Below are 13017 nucleotides of genomic sequence, written 5' to 3'. Positions count from 1 at the left end.
TTCTGGCAGCTAGAGCAAGATAAGTCTACCCCCTCAGATAGCTGAAGTTTTTTACCAATATTTCCGAAAAAGACTTAATTTTTTTATTTGCCTTTATTAAATAATCTTACAGAGGTTATGCACTATATTTTGGATGATGAATGGCATCGATATATCAAAGTAGCATCTGGGTTTTTAAAAACCTTTTCTTTTTTCTTCTTTTTCCCCCTCCAAAATCAGGGGCTATTTTGGTCAACAGTTATCTCCATAGCTGTTTACATTTCAAAGAGTAATATTTCCAGGGGACTGAAAAATAATGTGAGTTTTATCTAAGAAGGAACTCATTGGCGTATTTGCCTATTATCAGAAATCTAGGGTAAATAATACTCACAGACCTTTTTTTTTCCCTCAAGACAAAGACAATCAATTGTCCGATGATTTTTTTTTTTTTTTTTTTTTTTTTTTTGGCAGTGGAAACCCAAATTACAGGAAGGCCTGATCATGGGTGATTCTACTTACAGAATAAGGGGCAGTAACTGTAGCCTTCTTGTGCGCTCTGGAGCTTTGTCAAAGCATTTCCTGACTATCAGTATTTACATAAGTTCCACACCTGCTTAAGCACCTTTTACAGTGTTTGAACTTACTGTTGAGTCTGATATCCACCTCCTGCTCTTGCCACGGAAGCATTTTTGGGTTTTTCCTTTTTTCCCCCATACACTAGCCAAGGCATTCTTCTTTTTTTTTTTTAAGATTTATTTATTTATGCATTCAAGAACTGGGGTACAAAACAGAGGTATGGAGGGGAGAGGATCCACCAGAGACAGAGTGGGGAGCAGAACAGGCAGCTTGAATGAAATACACTGCTGAGGGGATAGCAGGCATCCACAAGAGTTCTGCTGTGCCATGTGGGTAGCTCCCTGGGCGGGGATTGAACTCATGCTACTGGCTGCCAATAGCTTCATAGTGCTGAGTCTTAACCCCTTGCACCACCAGGGTGTGGCCCCCCCAGAAAATTTTTTTTGTAAATTTTTTTAAACACGTTTTTTAAAAAAATGTATTTATTTTTATACAAGTGCTGGAGTATAGGCCAGAGGTGCAGGAGGGTGAGAGGACCCACCAGAGGCAGGGCAGGGAGCACAACAGGCAGCGACAGAAATACACTGCTGAGGGGAGCAGCGGGCATGACAGAAGAGTTCTGCTGTGCCATGTGGGATCCTCGTTGGCCAGCTGGGATCGATCCCGCACTGCAGAGGCTGCGGCACGCCTCACAGTGCAGCGCTCAACCCACTGCATTACCGGGGAGGCTCTTTTTTGTAAATTTTAAAAATTAATTTTAAAAATTCACTACCTTGTAAAAGACTAGTTGGAGCTAAATGGTGTTTCTGGCAGCTAGAGCAAGCTAAGGCTACACCCTCAGATAGCTAAAGCTTTTTACCAATATTTCTGAAGAAGACTTCATTTTTTTTTATTTGCCTTTATTAAATAATCTTATAGAGGCTATGCACTATATTTTGGGTGATGAATGGCATCGATATATCAAAGTAGCATTTGGGTTTTTAAAAACCTTTTCTTTTTGCTTCTTTTTCCCCTCCAAAATTGGGCTATTTTGGTCAACAGTTATTTTCTTAGATGTTTACATTTCAAAGATTAATATTTCCGGGGGACTGAAAAAGACTGCAAGTTTTAACTAAGAAGGAACTCATTGACATATTTGTCTATTATTGAAATGCAGGATAAATAATATTCACAGAACTTTTTTTGTTTTTCGTTTTTTTTTAATATAGAGGCATGTTTTATTTGTTTGTTTATTTATTTGTTTATTTGTTTTTGTTTTTACATGCACTGGGTACAGTCAGAAGTGCAGGAGGGTGAGAGAGCTCACCAGAGCCAGAGCGGGGAGCAGAGCAGGCAGAAGGACCGAAGTACACTGCTGAGGGGAGCAGCAGGCGGCAGGAGAGGTCTGCGCGCCATGTGGGACCCTCCTCCGGTGGCCGGGGAGCAGCCGGGGATCGAACCGGTGCTGCAGAGTCCGCGGGCAGCTTCGCAACCCAGCGCTCAACCACTGCGCCACCGGGGAGGCCCTCATAGAAATTTTTTTTTCCTCAAGAGAAAGACAATCAATTGTCCGATGATTTTTTTTTTTTTTTTTTTTTTTGGCAGTGGAAACCCAAATTACAGGAAGGCCTGATCACGGGTGATTCTGCTCACAGAATAAGGGGCAATAACTGTAGCCTTCTTGTGTGTTCTGGATCTTTGTCAAAGCAATTTCCCGACTATCAGTATTTACATAGGTTCCACAACTGCTTAAACACATTTTACAGTTTTTGAACTTATTGTGAGTCTGAATTCCACCTCCTGTTCTTGCTACGGAAGCATTTTTGGGTTTTTCCCTTTTTTCCCCATGCACTAGCCAAGGCATTCTTCTTCTTTTTTTTTTTTTAAAGATTTATTTATTTATGCATACAAGAACTGGGGTTCGGGCCAGAGGTGTGGGGGTCTGAGATGATCCACCAGAGACAGAGTGGGGAGCAGAACAGGCAGCTTGACTTACATACACTGCTGAGAGGAGCATCGGGGGAGTCAGGAGAGGTCTGCTGTGCCATGTGGGTCATCTCCCTGAACCAGGGATCAAACTCGTACTGCACTGGCTGCCAATAGCTTCATAGTGCTAAGTCTTAACCTCTTGCGCCACCAGGGAGCAACCCCCCAAAAAACATATTTTGTAAATTTTTTAAACACATTTTTTGTTTAAAGATGTATTTATTTTTATACAAAAGCTGGGGTAAAGGCCAGGGCCAGGGGAGGGTGAGAGGATCCACCAGAGACAGAGTGGGGAGCAAAACAGGCAGCTTGTCTGAAATACATTGCTGACAGGAGCTGTGGGTGAGTCAGGAGAGGTCTGCTGCGCCATGTGGGTAGCTCCCTGGCCAGGGATTAAACTCGTGCTGCAGTGGCTGTGGATAGCTTCGTAGGTTGCGTCTTAGCCCCTTGCCCCACCAGGGAGGCCCCCGCCAAGGCATTCTTCTCTATTTACCTTTTTTCCCTCAATTTTCCTTTCCGTGGATACAAATAGAAGGTTTATTTAGGATTAGAGCACTGTAAAAAGTCCTTTTAAATATAGAAACCCACATCTTCAAAGGAATACCTTTTCTAATGGTGACTCCAAACAAATAAGTCTTTTCTGGTTTAAAATGGACACAAGAGGTGTCCCCCAAAGGGGTGCAAAGGAAATAGCCTTCTCAAGATCCAGAGTCACTCAAAGAGCGCCTAAGAAAGCAAAAACCTTGATTGTTGCTGGTGGTATAGACACTTCAGTTGCTCACAAAGTGAGACACTGTGGAGACAGCCTGTGTTGAGCTTTAACAGTTGTCATTAATGACCTTTAAATATTTGTAAATATAAAATCAGATGTAAACTGGTGGCTCTCCTAATGATCCTGAATATTCTAATTCATTTTCTTAAATCACCATCAAAGTAAAAACACAAAGGTTTTAATATAAATTTAAGGTATTTGACTGCCAATAATGGCTAACCAGAAACTTCTGCAGGCTACCACTAAGTTGAGAAAATGTCACTGGGCCTGAGAATTTGGGTATTTCCAGCCTCAATCACATGCTTACTCATGTGCCTGGAAGGATCTATAGCTTGATGGTGCAGCATTTAGGGGTTTGGGTCCCAGCCCAGCTGCTCACTAGCACTGTGAACACAGATGTTACTTAATTCTCTATGCTTCAGTTTCCTCTTCTGTAAAATGGAGACAGTAATTCATGTTTCATACAGTCGGAAGAACTGAGATACCGCATGCAAAGTATTTATGAGATTGCATGGTACATATTTAGGGCTCAAAATGCTAACTGTTGTTCTAAGAAACCTAAAAAGATAGAGATGACAAGACCCATGGACTGAGACCCTTTGTTTTATTTATTTATTTATTTATTTTTTTAACGATCCATTAATTTATGCATACAAGAACTTGGGTACAGGCCAGAGGTGTGGGGGGTGAGAAGATTCACCAGAGACAGAGCAGGGAAGAGAACAGGCAGACTGAATGAAATACACTGCTGAGGGGAGCGGCGGTCGAGTTAGGGGAGTTCTACTGTGCCATGTGGGTAGCTCCTTGGCCTAGCTACTTTGCCGGGGATTGAACATGTGCTTCAGTGGCATGGATAGCTTCCTAGGTTGCATCTGTGGAATACATATATATTAAATATATATATATATATATATATAATTTTAAGTGAAAAACATGACTAGGCCATATTAAATGCATAGAAAAAATTTATAAAAATGAGTGTTAATCAAAGGTCAGAGTTTGTTTTCAGTTGTGTAAAATGTTCGTTTGGGTCTTTTTCTTATAGTTTCTCAAATTCATTATAAAGTGGGAGAAAGTTCCTATTTTGGAAACAGCGCTGCTTCCCACTTCTTCATGGGCTGATTCTTCCAACAATGTCATTTCATCATTCCATGTAGCTTGATTTGAGAAAAAAAAATTTTAAAAATTAGTCAACCCACCACCTTTCCTGTTCTCCTTATATCTCAAGAGGTGGAGCTGCCAAACCACTAAGAGGAAGAGGAAGTTAAGCGCTTTAAATACCAGGGGTGACTGGGGATGCTCAGCTGGACATCTGGCTTCCCAGGCAACATGAAGGCTTTCCTTATTCTCGGACTTCTCCTCTTTGCCATCACTGTCCAAGGCAAGGTCTTTCAAAGATGCGAGTTGGCCAGAACTCTGAAAAGATTTGGAATGGATGGCTACAGGGGAGTCAGCCTGGCAAATTGTAAGTCCACTTCATACTTCCATAAGCCAAGTGTGGGTAAGATATTAGAAGATGAACAGTAAGAGTGGCGATTTGAATGAATGGGCTTTTAAAATTTTTTTGAAAGCTTGTTTTCTTACATTCCTCAAAAACATCCAATTGAGGGGACAAGGGGTAAGAAGAAGAAAGAAAGAAACACAATGGGTCTATGGTGGAGGAATGTTAGTAAATGCGTGGTGAAATATGGGTAAGTGCCTGGTGGTGATACCTATGGGCTACCCCGATATTACCTCAACTAAATATTAAAAAACAAATATCAAATTGTTCCTTTAGAATCAGAAATGCCAAATGAAGGAATGAGGAGGGCACAGGGAGTGAGCCAGGGCCCCTGTACCCTTCTGGTGCCCGCTGTCCCTGACTCAACACAGCTAGGCTGACTGAGAGCTGCATTTGGGAACTCAAGACATCTCTGTTAAGTTCTAGTACTTGACTCGAGTCATTTCCATTCGGGCATTTGGATTCTGTGAGCCTAGAGTAATGCCGTGTTTCCTTTGTCTTTCTCCTTCCATGAAGTGGGATTTTTACCAGCAAAGTTTAAAAAAATTATTTTGCACTCTTAGTACTAGAGCAGTAAGAATCCATTTCCTCTCAGTCACTGTCAGGGGAACTCTGAAATGCAGCATGAAATGTCCTATTACTCTTACTCCCAGTTAGTTAATTAATACTTTTCAGTTTCCTCCATCCAATTCATGATGTGCCCTGAATGAAAGTTATGTTATATTTAATCAATATTTGTCAGTGTAATCACTGCACTTTTTTTTTTTTTAATATTTATTTATTTATTTATACAAGCACTGGGTGCAGTCAGAAGCGCGGGAGGGTGAGAGAATTCACCAGAGCCAGAGCGGGGAGCAGAGCAGGCAGAAGGACTGAAGTACACTGCTGAGGGGAGCAGCGGGCGGCAGGAGAGGTCTGCGCGCCATGTGGGACCCTCCTCCGGCGGCCGGGGAGCAGCCGGGGAGCGAACCGGCGCTGCAGAGGCCGCGGGCAGCTTCGCAACCCAGCGCTCAAATGCTGCGCCACCGGGGAGGCCCTTTTTACTTTGTATTGATTAGTCTTTTTCCTAGTCTCTTATTTAGGTTTTCTAAATTCCTGCTATGAGTGAGACCATCCGATATTTTTCTATTTCTCTCTGACTTATTTCGCTGAGCATGATCCCTTCTAGCTCCATCCATTTTGCTGCAAACTCCATGTGTTTATCTTTTTTGATTGCTGAGTAATATTCCATGGTGTATATGTACCACATCTTCTTGATCCAGTCATCTATTTTTGGGCATTTGGGTTGTTTCCGTAGCTTAGCTATTGTAAATAGTGCTGCTATAAACACAGGCTTGCAGGTGCCCTTTGGAATTACTGTTTCTGTGTCCTTTGGGTAAATACCTAGGAGTGGAATTGCGGGTTCATATGGAAGCTCTATGTTTAGTAGGTCAAGCAATCTCCACACAGCTCTCCATAGAGAAAACTATTAATCTTTTGATTGAATGTGTGGATGTTTATGGGAATGGATGAATCTCTATCTTGTTTTCCAGATTCTAATTTGATATCCAAATTCATTTTCAGGTGTTATAAGAAAACATTTCTCTCAGAAAATCCTCATTTTTCCTAATAACATTTGTCCATCAGCATATGTATTGCCATTAATTGCAAAATTCACTCAACAACTCTGTTGATTTTTCTATTCTAGGCTGAAACTTGCCTGAGGGTGGAGAGTCAGGAAAGGGCAATGACAATAACAGAAACAGTTATTTTAATATTTTTAAGTGTGTTATCTTGCTTCATTGGTATTAAAAATGATTTGCTAAAAAAAGGATTCTATTAAGGATCCTTCAACACTGAAGGTTTAAAACAGTTTACAAACAAAATACTTCTTTATACTTATAAATTAAGTTACTAGAAAAATAGAATTAGCTAAATAGAGCTGATTATGATATGCAGTATAACTCACCTGTTGCTGTTTATTACTAAAAATACATTCTTTTCAGGGATGTGCTTGGCTAAATGGGAAAGTGGTTATAACACGCGAGCTACAAACTACAATCCAGGAGGCAGAAGCACCGATTATGGGATATTTCAGATCAACAGTCGCTGGTGGTGTAATGATGGAAAAACCCCAGGGGCCGTCAATGCCTGTGGTATTTCCTGCAACGGTAAGACAATAGCATTGTAAGACAAGATAGAGATTCAGTGTAAATGGAAAAGTCTTGACCTAGAAAAACTCCACCTCAACTTCTAGAAACTGTTATTCTCTCATAAATCCTTATATAAGAAATTAAAGAGTCACTATAATAAAGGCTTGCTGTTTTCTAATACATGAATGTTCCTGGGATGACCTATTAATTTATTATAAATGGACTTACTGATATTTTGTCAATAAGAGAGCAATTCCTCCAACTTACTTTGCGGAACTTAAAGGATAATTTGGTTGCTTAGTTCTTTTTTAAAATTGTATTTACATTCTATTATAAAATGTTCTAAATCTAGAGAAAATTAGAGGCACTTTTGTCATAAATGGCCATATGCACATGCCCATTACATTATGTTAAAGTTGTTGCTCTTTTTTTTTTTTTTTTTTTTTTAAAGATTTATTTATTTATTTATACAAGCACTGGGTACAGTCAGAAGCGCGGGAGGGTGAGAGAATTCACCAGAGCCAGGGCAGGGGGCAGAGCAGGCAGAAGGACCAACGTACACTGCTGAGGGAAGCAGCGGGCGGCAGGAGAGGTCTGAGCACCATGCGGGACCCGCCCTGGGGCCAGGGATCAAACCGGTGCTGCAGAGGCTGCGGGTAGCTTTGCAACCCAGCTCTCAACCGCTGGCCACCAGGGGAGGCCCTCTTTTGTCATTTTCATTTCTTTTATGCAGACTTGCTGAATGACTTTAAACTGAATTAGAAACATGACACTCCATTTCTAAATTTTTATAAAGATTTATTTATTTATGTATGCAAAAACTGGGGTATAGGCCAAAGTATGAGGGGTGAGAAGATTCACCAGAGACAGAGTGGGGAGCAGAGCAGGTGGATTTACTGAAATACACTGCAGGCCAGACAGGAGAGGTCTGCTGTGCCATATGTGGATTAGCTCCTTGGCCCTGGATCTAACTCAGGGCAATATATCCCTGAGACTTAACCCCCAGGCACCAGGGAGGTCCCGGGTGCATTTCTTACTACTTCTTTAGGATAAATTTCAAGTAGTAGAATTGCTGGTTTATTATTTGTTTGTTTGTTTTTTTAACGGTGCCTAGTTTTCCCTCAATATTCACAGACACTGGAAAATAATTTCAGTGTTCTTTCCTTAGCCTAAATGAATAAAGCTGGCTAAACCTAAACTTAAAATGGAACGTCTAAGAAAGTGGTTTTCCCTCCTTACCACTTCTTTTTCAGCTTTACTTCAAGATGACATCACCGAAGCTGTTAACTGTGCAAAGAGGGTTGTCAGAGACCCACAAGGCATTGGAGCATGGTAGGTTTTCAACATCAAAGGGGAAAGCTATTGTACTCAGTTATTGTGAGAGAAGATTTTCAGAGTCCAGAGTATGCTACTGAGAACTTAAAATCGTAGCTTTAGACTTCTGCTAAACAATGTACTACCTAGAAACAGTCCACTTTTACTGATTCAGAATCTTACTCCTTTAAGCCTCAACTTATTTTATTTTTTTGGAAGATTTATTTATTTATGCATACAAGAACTGGGGAAGGGCCAGAGGTGTGGGGTGGGTGTGGTGGTGAGAGAATTCACCAAAGACAGAGTGGGAAACAGAGCAGGCCGACTGACTGAAATACACCGCTGAGGGGAGCTGTGGGCAAGTCAGGAGAGGTCTACTGTGCCATGTGTGTAGCTCCCTGGCTGGGGACCCAACTCATGCTGCAGTGGCTGCGGATTTCTTCTTAGGTTGCATCTTAACCCCTTGTGCCACCAGGGAGGCCCTGCCTCAACTTATTTTAGGGGATTTCCAGAATTTTTGTAACTCTCCAGCTCCTACTTGTATCTTGAAATTGTTTTTGGAACTAAGGAATGCACTTAGCAGTTGCTGTTGTCAAATGCACATAGCTGTTCACCACTCTATGCTCTAGTGAAGGCTTGGAGGAGAAATGAAGCTCTTTCTTTACATTTTTCCATTTTCTAAATAGCAAACCAGGACCTAGCTATAGCCTGTATTTCATTTACATTAAAGAGTTTATTTTCCCAAAGGAATTAATGTGTCTGTTTTACAGTGAAGATGTGTTTAAGCTGATCACTGTTTCTCCTTCCTTTACAGGGTGGCATGGAAAAGCCATTGTAGAAACAGAGATGTCAGTCAGTACATAAGTGGTTGTGGAGTTTAACTGCAATTTCCCTTCTTCAGCTCATTTTGTTTCTTTGCATATGGAGTAGCAGTTGAGGGGAAGGTCACAATACCTTTTTTTTTTTTTCCAAACAAATTGCTTTTAAACAGAAGTAGAAACAAAATACGGTCTTTCCCCTAAGAGACGCAATATCTACTAATGTGTTTATTATTTTATATGAAGCCTACAAGATATTTCAGTTTACTAACAGAATGACTGTGAAATTTTAGACTATCCATACATTTCCAGTACATTTCCAGGCTCTCTAGCCCTAAGGACTTTAAGACCAGTGTTGCACAGTGGCCTCACAGGAAACCCAAGATACAGAACAGCTTTTCTTGAAGAGATTGGTAGTTGTGGCCTTTATGCTAATGGAAAGGAGTTTTTAAATGTTGCTTTTATAGCTTTAGAAATAAAATCACAATTTATATATATCAATCTGTTTTCTTCCTTTAAAGAACTCTTCTATGCATCTGGCTTGGATCGAAAGGATTAGTTGAGCTGTTGCTGGTTTAGTGTTATTGACCTAGAGTCATGCATTGTCACCAAACACAGAGACAGATGAATTTGCAGAAACTGAAATAATTGTAATTAATCACAGATGTGAAATTACACATGTTGTAAACAAGACATTTTTTTCATTAAAGGCTTTGCAACTCATACTTTGTCTTTGTTTGTTCAAACCCATGTGATCTCTGAAGAAAAAAAATATTGGGGAAATAAAAAGATTTGGTACTTTTACTATTTCCTCTATCCCTAGTGGAACCTAAAGAGCTAGAGAAACAATCCACATATGTTACAGGGCCCCTGTATTTGGCTTGCTGTTTGTGTTATTGGATTAACCTGGTGCTAGTTCCGTCTACTTTTGTTGACAACCTGATGTTTATTACTAAAAATACATTCTTTTCAGGGAAGTGCTTGACTAAATGGGAAAGTGGTTATAACACTCGAGCTTCAAACTGCAATCCAGGAAGCAGAAGCACCGATTATGGGATATTTCAGATCAACAGCCACTGGTGGTGTAATGATGGAAAAACCCGAGGGGCACTCAATGCCTGTGGTATATCCTGCAACGGTATCCTGATGGACTTCAGAGTGAGGGAGAAAGGGTACAAACTTGAGATGATGTAAAGCATCTGTGTGTGCTTAAAGGTTCTGATGCCTTGCTTACAAAACCTGACGACCAATATGCTGCTGCCCTGTCCTGGTGATCAACCACATAAAACCAGAACTCCCATTCCTCTCTACTTGGGAGTATGACTCAGGACACTTGTCTCTCTTCCCCCATTTTTTTTTTAGAGGAAGAATTTTTTTTTTAAAGATTTATTTCTTATTTATACAATAGCTGGGGTACAGGCCAGAGGCACAGGAAGATTCACCAGAGACAGAGTGGGGAGCAGAACAGACAGACAGACCCAAAGCACTGCTGAGGGGAGCAGCAGGTGCTACAGGAGAGGTCTTCTGCAACACATGGGAATCCCCTGGGGGCCGGAAATGGAACCCACACCACAGGGGCTGCAACAGCTCCACAGGGCTGTGCTCAACCTGCTGAGCCACTGGGGAGGCCCTTCCCCTATTTTTTTTTTAAGGTTTTTTATTTATGCATACAAAAGCTGGGGTACAGGGCAGAGATGTGGGAGGTGAGAGGACTCACTAGATACAGATATGGGAACAGAACAGGCAGAGTGACAGATATCCACTGCTGAGGGCAGCAGCGGGTGAGACAGGAGAGGTCTGCTGTGCCATGTGGGTCACCTCCCTGGCTGGGGATGGAACTTGTGCTGCAGTGCCTGTCAATAGTGCTGAGACTTAATCCTTTGCACCACCAGGGAGGCCCTTCCCCTATTGTTTATCCACAATAAATGTTCTTCTATTGACACCTTTAACTGGCTGTAGAGTCAGGAAGACTACAGTGCAGGTTTTCTATGATCCAGCAGACGCAGTAAAGGAGGAGTCCTGGAACCCTCAGGGTTTTGCAGGTTTTTCTTGGGATTACCACGTACATGGCAGGCAGGGGCGCTGGGGGGGCCAGGAGGCTGGCAGTCCTCCTAGCCCCCAGCAAATCCTCACTCTCTCTGGGCTCTCTGGCGTTCTCTGCTTCTGCTTCTTTGCTTCTCTCTCGGCTTCTCTTCGGCTTCTGCTGGCATCCCCATGACACCGCCCTTAAAAGCACAGTCTCAGGGCCTCCCTGGTGGCGCAGCAGTTGAGCGCTGGGCTCCCCGGCCACTGGAGGAGGGTCCCCCATGGCGCGCAGACCTCTCCTGCCGCCCACTGCTCCCTCAGCAGTGTACTTCGGTCCTTCTGCCTGCTCTGCTCCCCGCTCTGGCTCTGTTGAATTCTCTCACCCTCCCGCACTTCTGACTGTACCCAATAAATAAATAAAACATGCCTCTATAAAAAAAAAAAAAAAAGCCTAGTCTCAGCCTAGGTGAATCCCATCTACCTACGCCCACACCCTACTCCAGGTGCCCACCATCAGGCATGCATTCAGGACCGCAAGGATCCATCACCTATCCTGATGGTGGGAGGGCAGAAAAGCCTGACATTTTTCTTTACCCTACACTGGCTATCAAAGTTTTTGTGTGGTTAGTTGGTGAAAGAGAGACAATGGCCCTTCAGAATTGGTAACAATTTGGTGACTAGGAAGGGACGGGGCCTCTGTCTCTTGAGACCATTCCTCCAATTTTCTTGATGACAGGACTGGCTGCTGACCACCCTAGAAGACCCCAGGGGTTGCAAAAACTCTTTTGTTCTAAAATCCTCCAGGGAGGTAACTGGCACTGTCCTTGTGGCTTGGCTTAAATTTACTTTCAGTGTCAGGAAAGACAGGGTAGAGAACGCTTGAGTGAGTTGAGTGAAGCCCTTTTGGCTCACTGAAGGAGCAAAAGGGGCTGTAGGGCATTCCAGGCAGCCTATCTGCAGGCACCCCACTGATATGCTAAGGAAAGGAACAATTTGGAAAATTAGGTAAGCTAGGAAAATGGAGATTTTCTTTACCTCCTCCTACATCTGGGAATATCTGGACCCGCACTATGAAGATGGACAACACAGTTTGGAAGTCAGTAGCTTTTTAGAAAAGTCTATGAAAAGGTCTTTGAGAGAATTCTGTGAGGAAAAGATTCAGAGAACATCTTGTGAGAAAATAGTTTACTCCCAAAATATTAGTTTGTAGGGGTTAACAATTTGGAAAATCTAAGGAAAAAAATGCATAAAGAGAGAATTTTTGTGAAAAGTAAGGATATGTCTTTTCTCACTTTGTCTTGTCTAATATATAGAATTCATATATAATTGGGGTATAGATGACACACATGAATTCTCAACTCAAGAATATTGTAGCAACTAACTCAAAATATTTAAGAAGTCACTGGAGGGACTCCCCGGTGCCCTAGTGGTTGAGCGCTGGGTTGTGAAGCTGCCTGCAGCCTCTGCAGCGCCGGTTCGATCCCTGGCTGCTCCCTGGCCACCGGAGGAGGGTCCCACATGGCGCGCAGACCTCTCTTGCCGCCCGCTGCTCCCCTCAGCAGTGTACTTCGGTCCTTCTGCCTGCTCTGCTCCCCACTCTGGCTCATTCTCTCACCCTCCGGCGCTTCTGACTGTACCCAGTGCTTGTATAAATAAATAAATAAATCTTAAAAAAAAAAAAAAAGTCACTGAAATACTTTTTGGTTAATAAGAATTAGTTCAAACCTTAATTTTTAGGGGCCTCCCTGGTGGCGCAAGGGATTAAGACACAACCTATGAAGATAGCCACAGCCACTGCAGCACAAGTTTGATCCCCGGCCAGGGAGCTGCCCACATAGTCCAGCAGACCTCTCCTGACTCACCTGCTGCTCAGCAGTGTATTTCAGTCAATCTACCTGTTCTGTTCCGCACTCTGTCTCTGGTGAATCCTCTCAT

The 13017-nt window shown here is 42.5% G+C and overlaps 1 protein-coding gene across 1 annotated transcript; it reads left to right on the top strand.

Moving 5' to 3' along the window:
• Nucleotides 1–4574: 4574 nt before the first annotated feature.
• LOC119247522 (lysozyme C) lies at nt 4575–9771 on the top strand. Its single transcript, XM_037514009.2, has 4 exons — nt 4575–4757; nt 6779–6943; nt 8179–8257; nt 9054–9771. Exons 1-4 carry the CDS (start codon nt 4589–4591, stop codon nt 9118–9120), a joined length of 480 nt encoding a protein of 159 aa, XP_037369906.1. The 5' UTR covers nt 4575–4588; the 3' UTR covers nt 9121–9771.
• The last annotated feature ends 3246 nt before the right edge of the window (nt 9772–13017 follow it).

The sequence above is a fragment of the Talpa occidentalis genome, unplaced genomic scaffold (genome assembly GCF_014898055.3).
Source record: "Talpa occidentalis isolate TD23 unplaced genomic scaffold, MPIMG_talOcc4v2.1 talOcc4.16, whole genome shotgun sequence".
In the NCBI taxonomy this organism is placed as follows: Eukaryota; Metazoa; Chordata; class Mammalia; order Eulipotyphla; family Talpidae; genus Talpa; species Talpa occidentalis.
The sequence above is the reverse complement of the archived record's forward strand: the minus strand, read 5'-3'. Positions and strand labels throughout refer to the sequence as shown.

Excerpts from the sequence above, each read along its gene's own strand:
- LOC119247522 (XM_037514009.2), top strand. The coding sequence starts at position 4,589 with ATGCTCAGCTGGACATCTGGCTTCCCAGGCAACATGAAGGCTTTCCTT. Across the intron at positions 6,944-8,178 it reads CTGTGGTATTTCCTGCAACG|CTTTACTTCAAGATGACATC; the intron begins GTAAGACAATAG and ends CTTCTTTTTCAG. Across the intron at positions 8,258-9,053 it reads CCACAAGGCATTGGAGCATG|GGTGGCATGGAAAAGCCATT; the intron begins GTAGGTTTTCAA and ends CTTCCTTTACAG.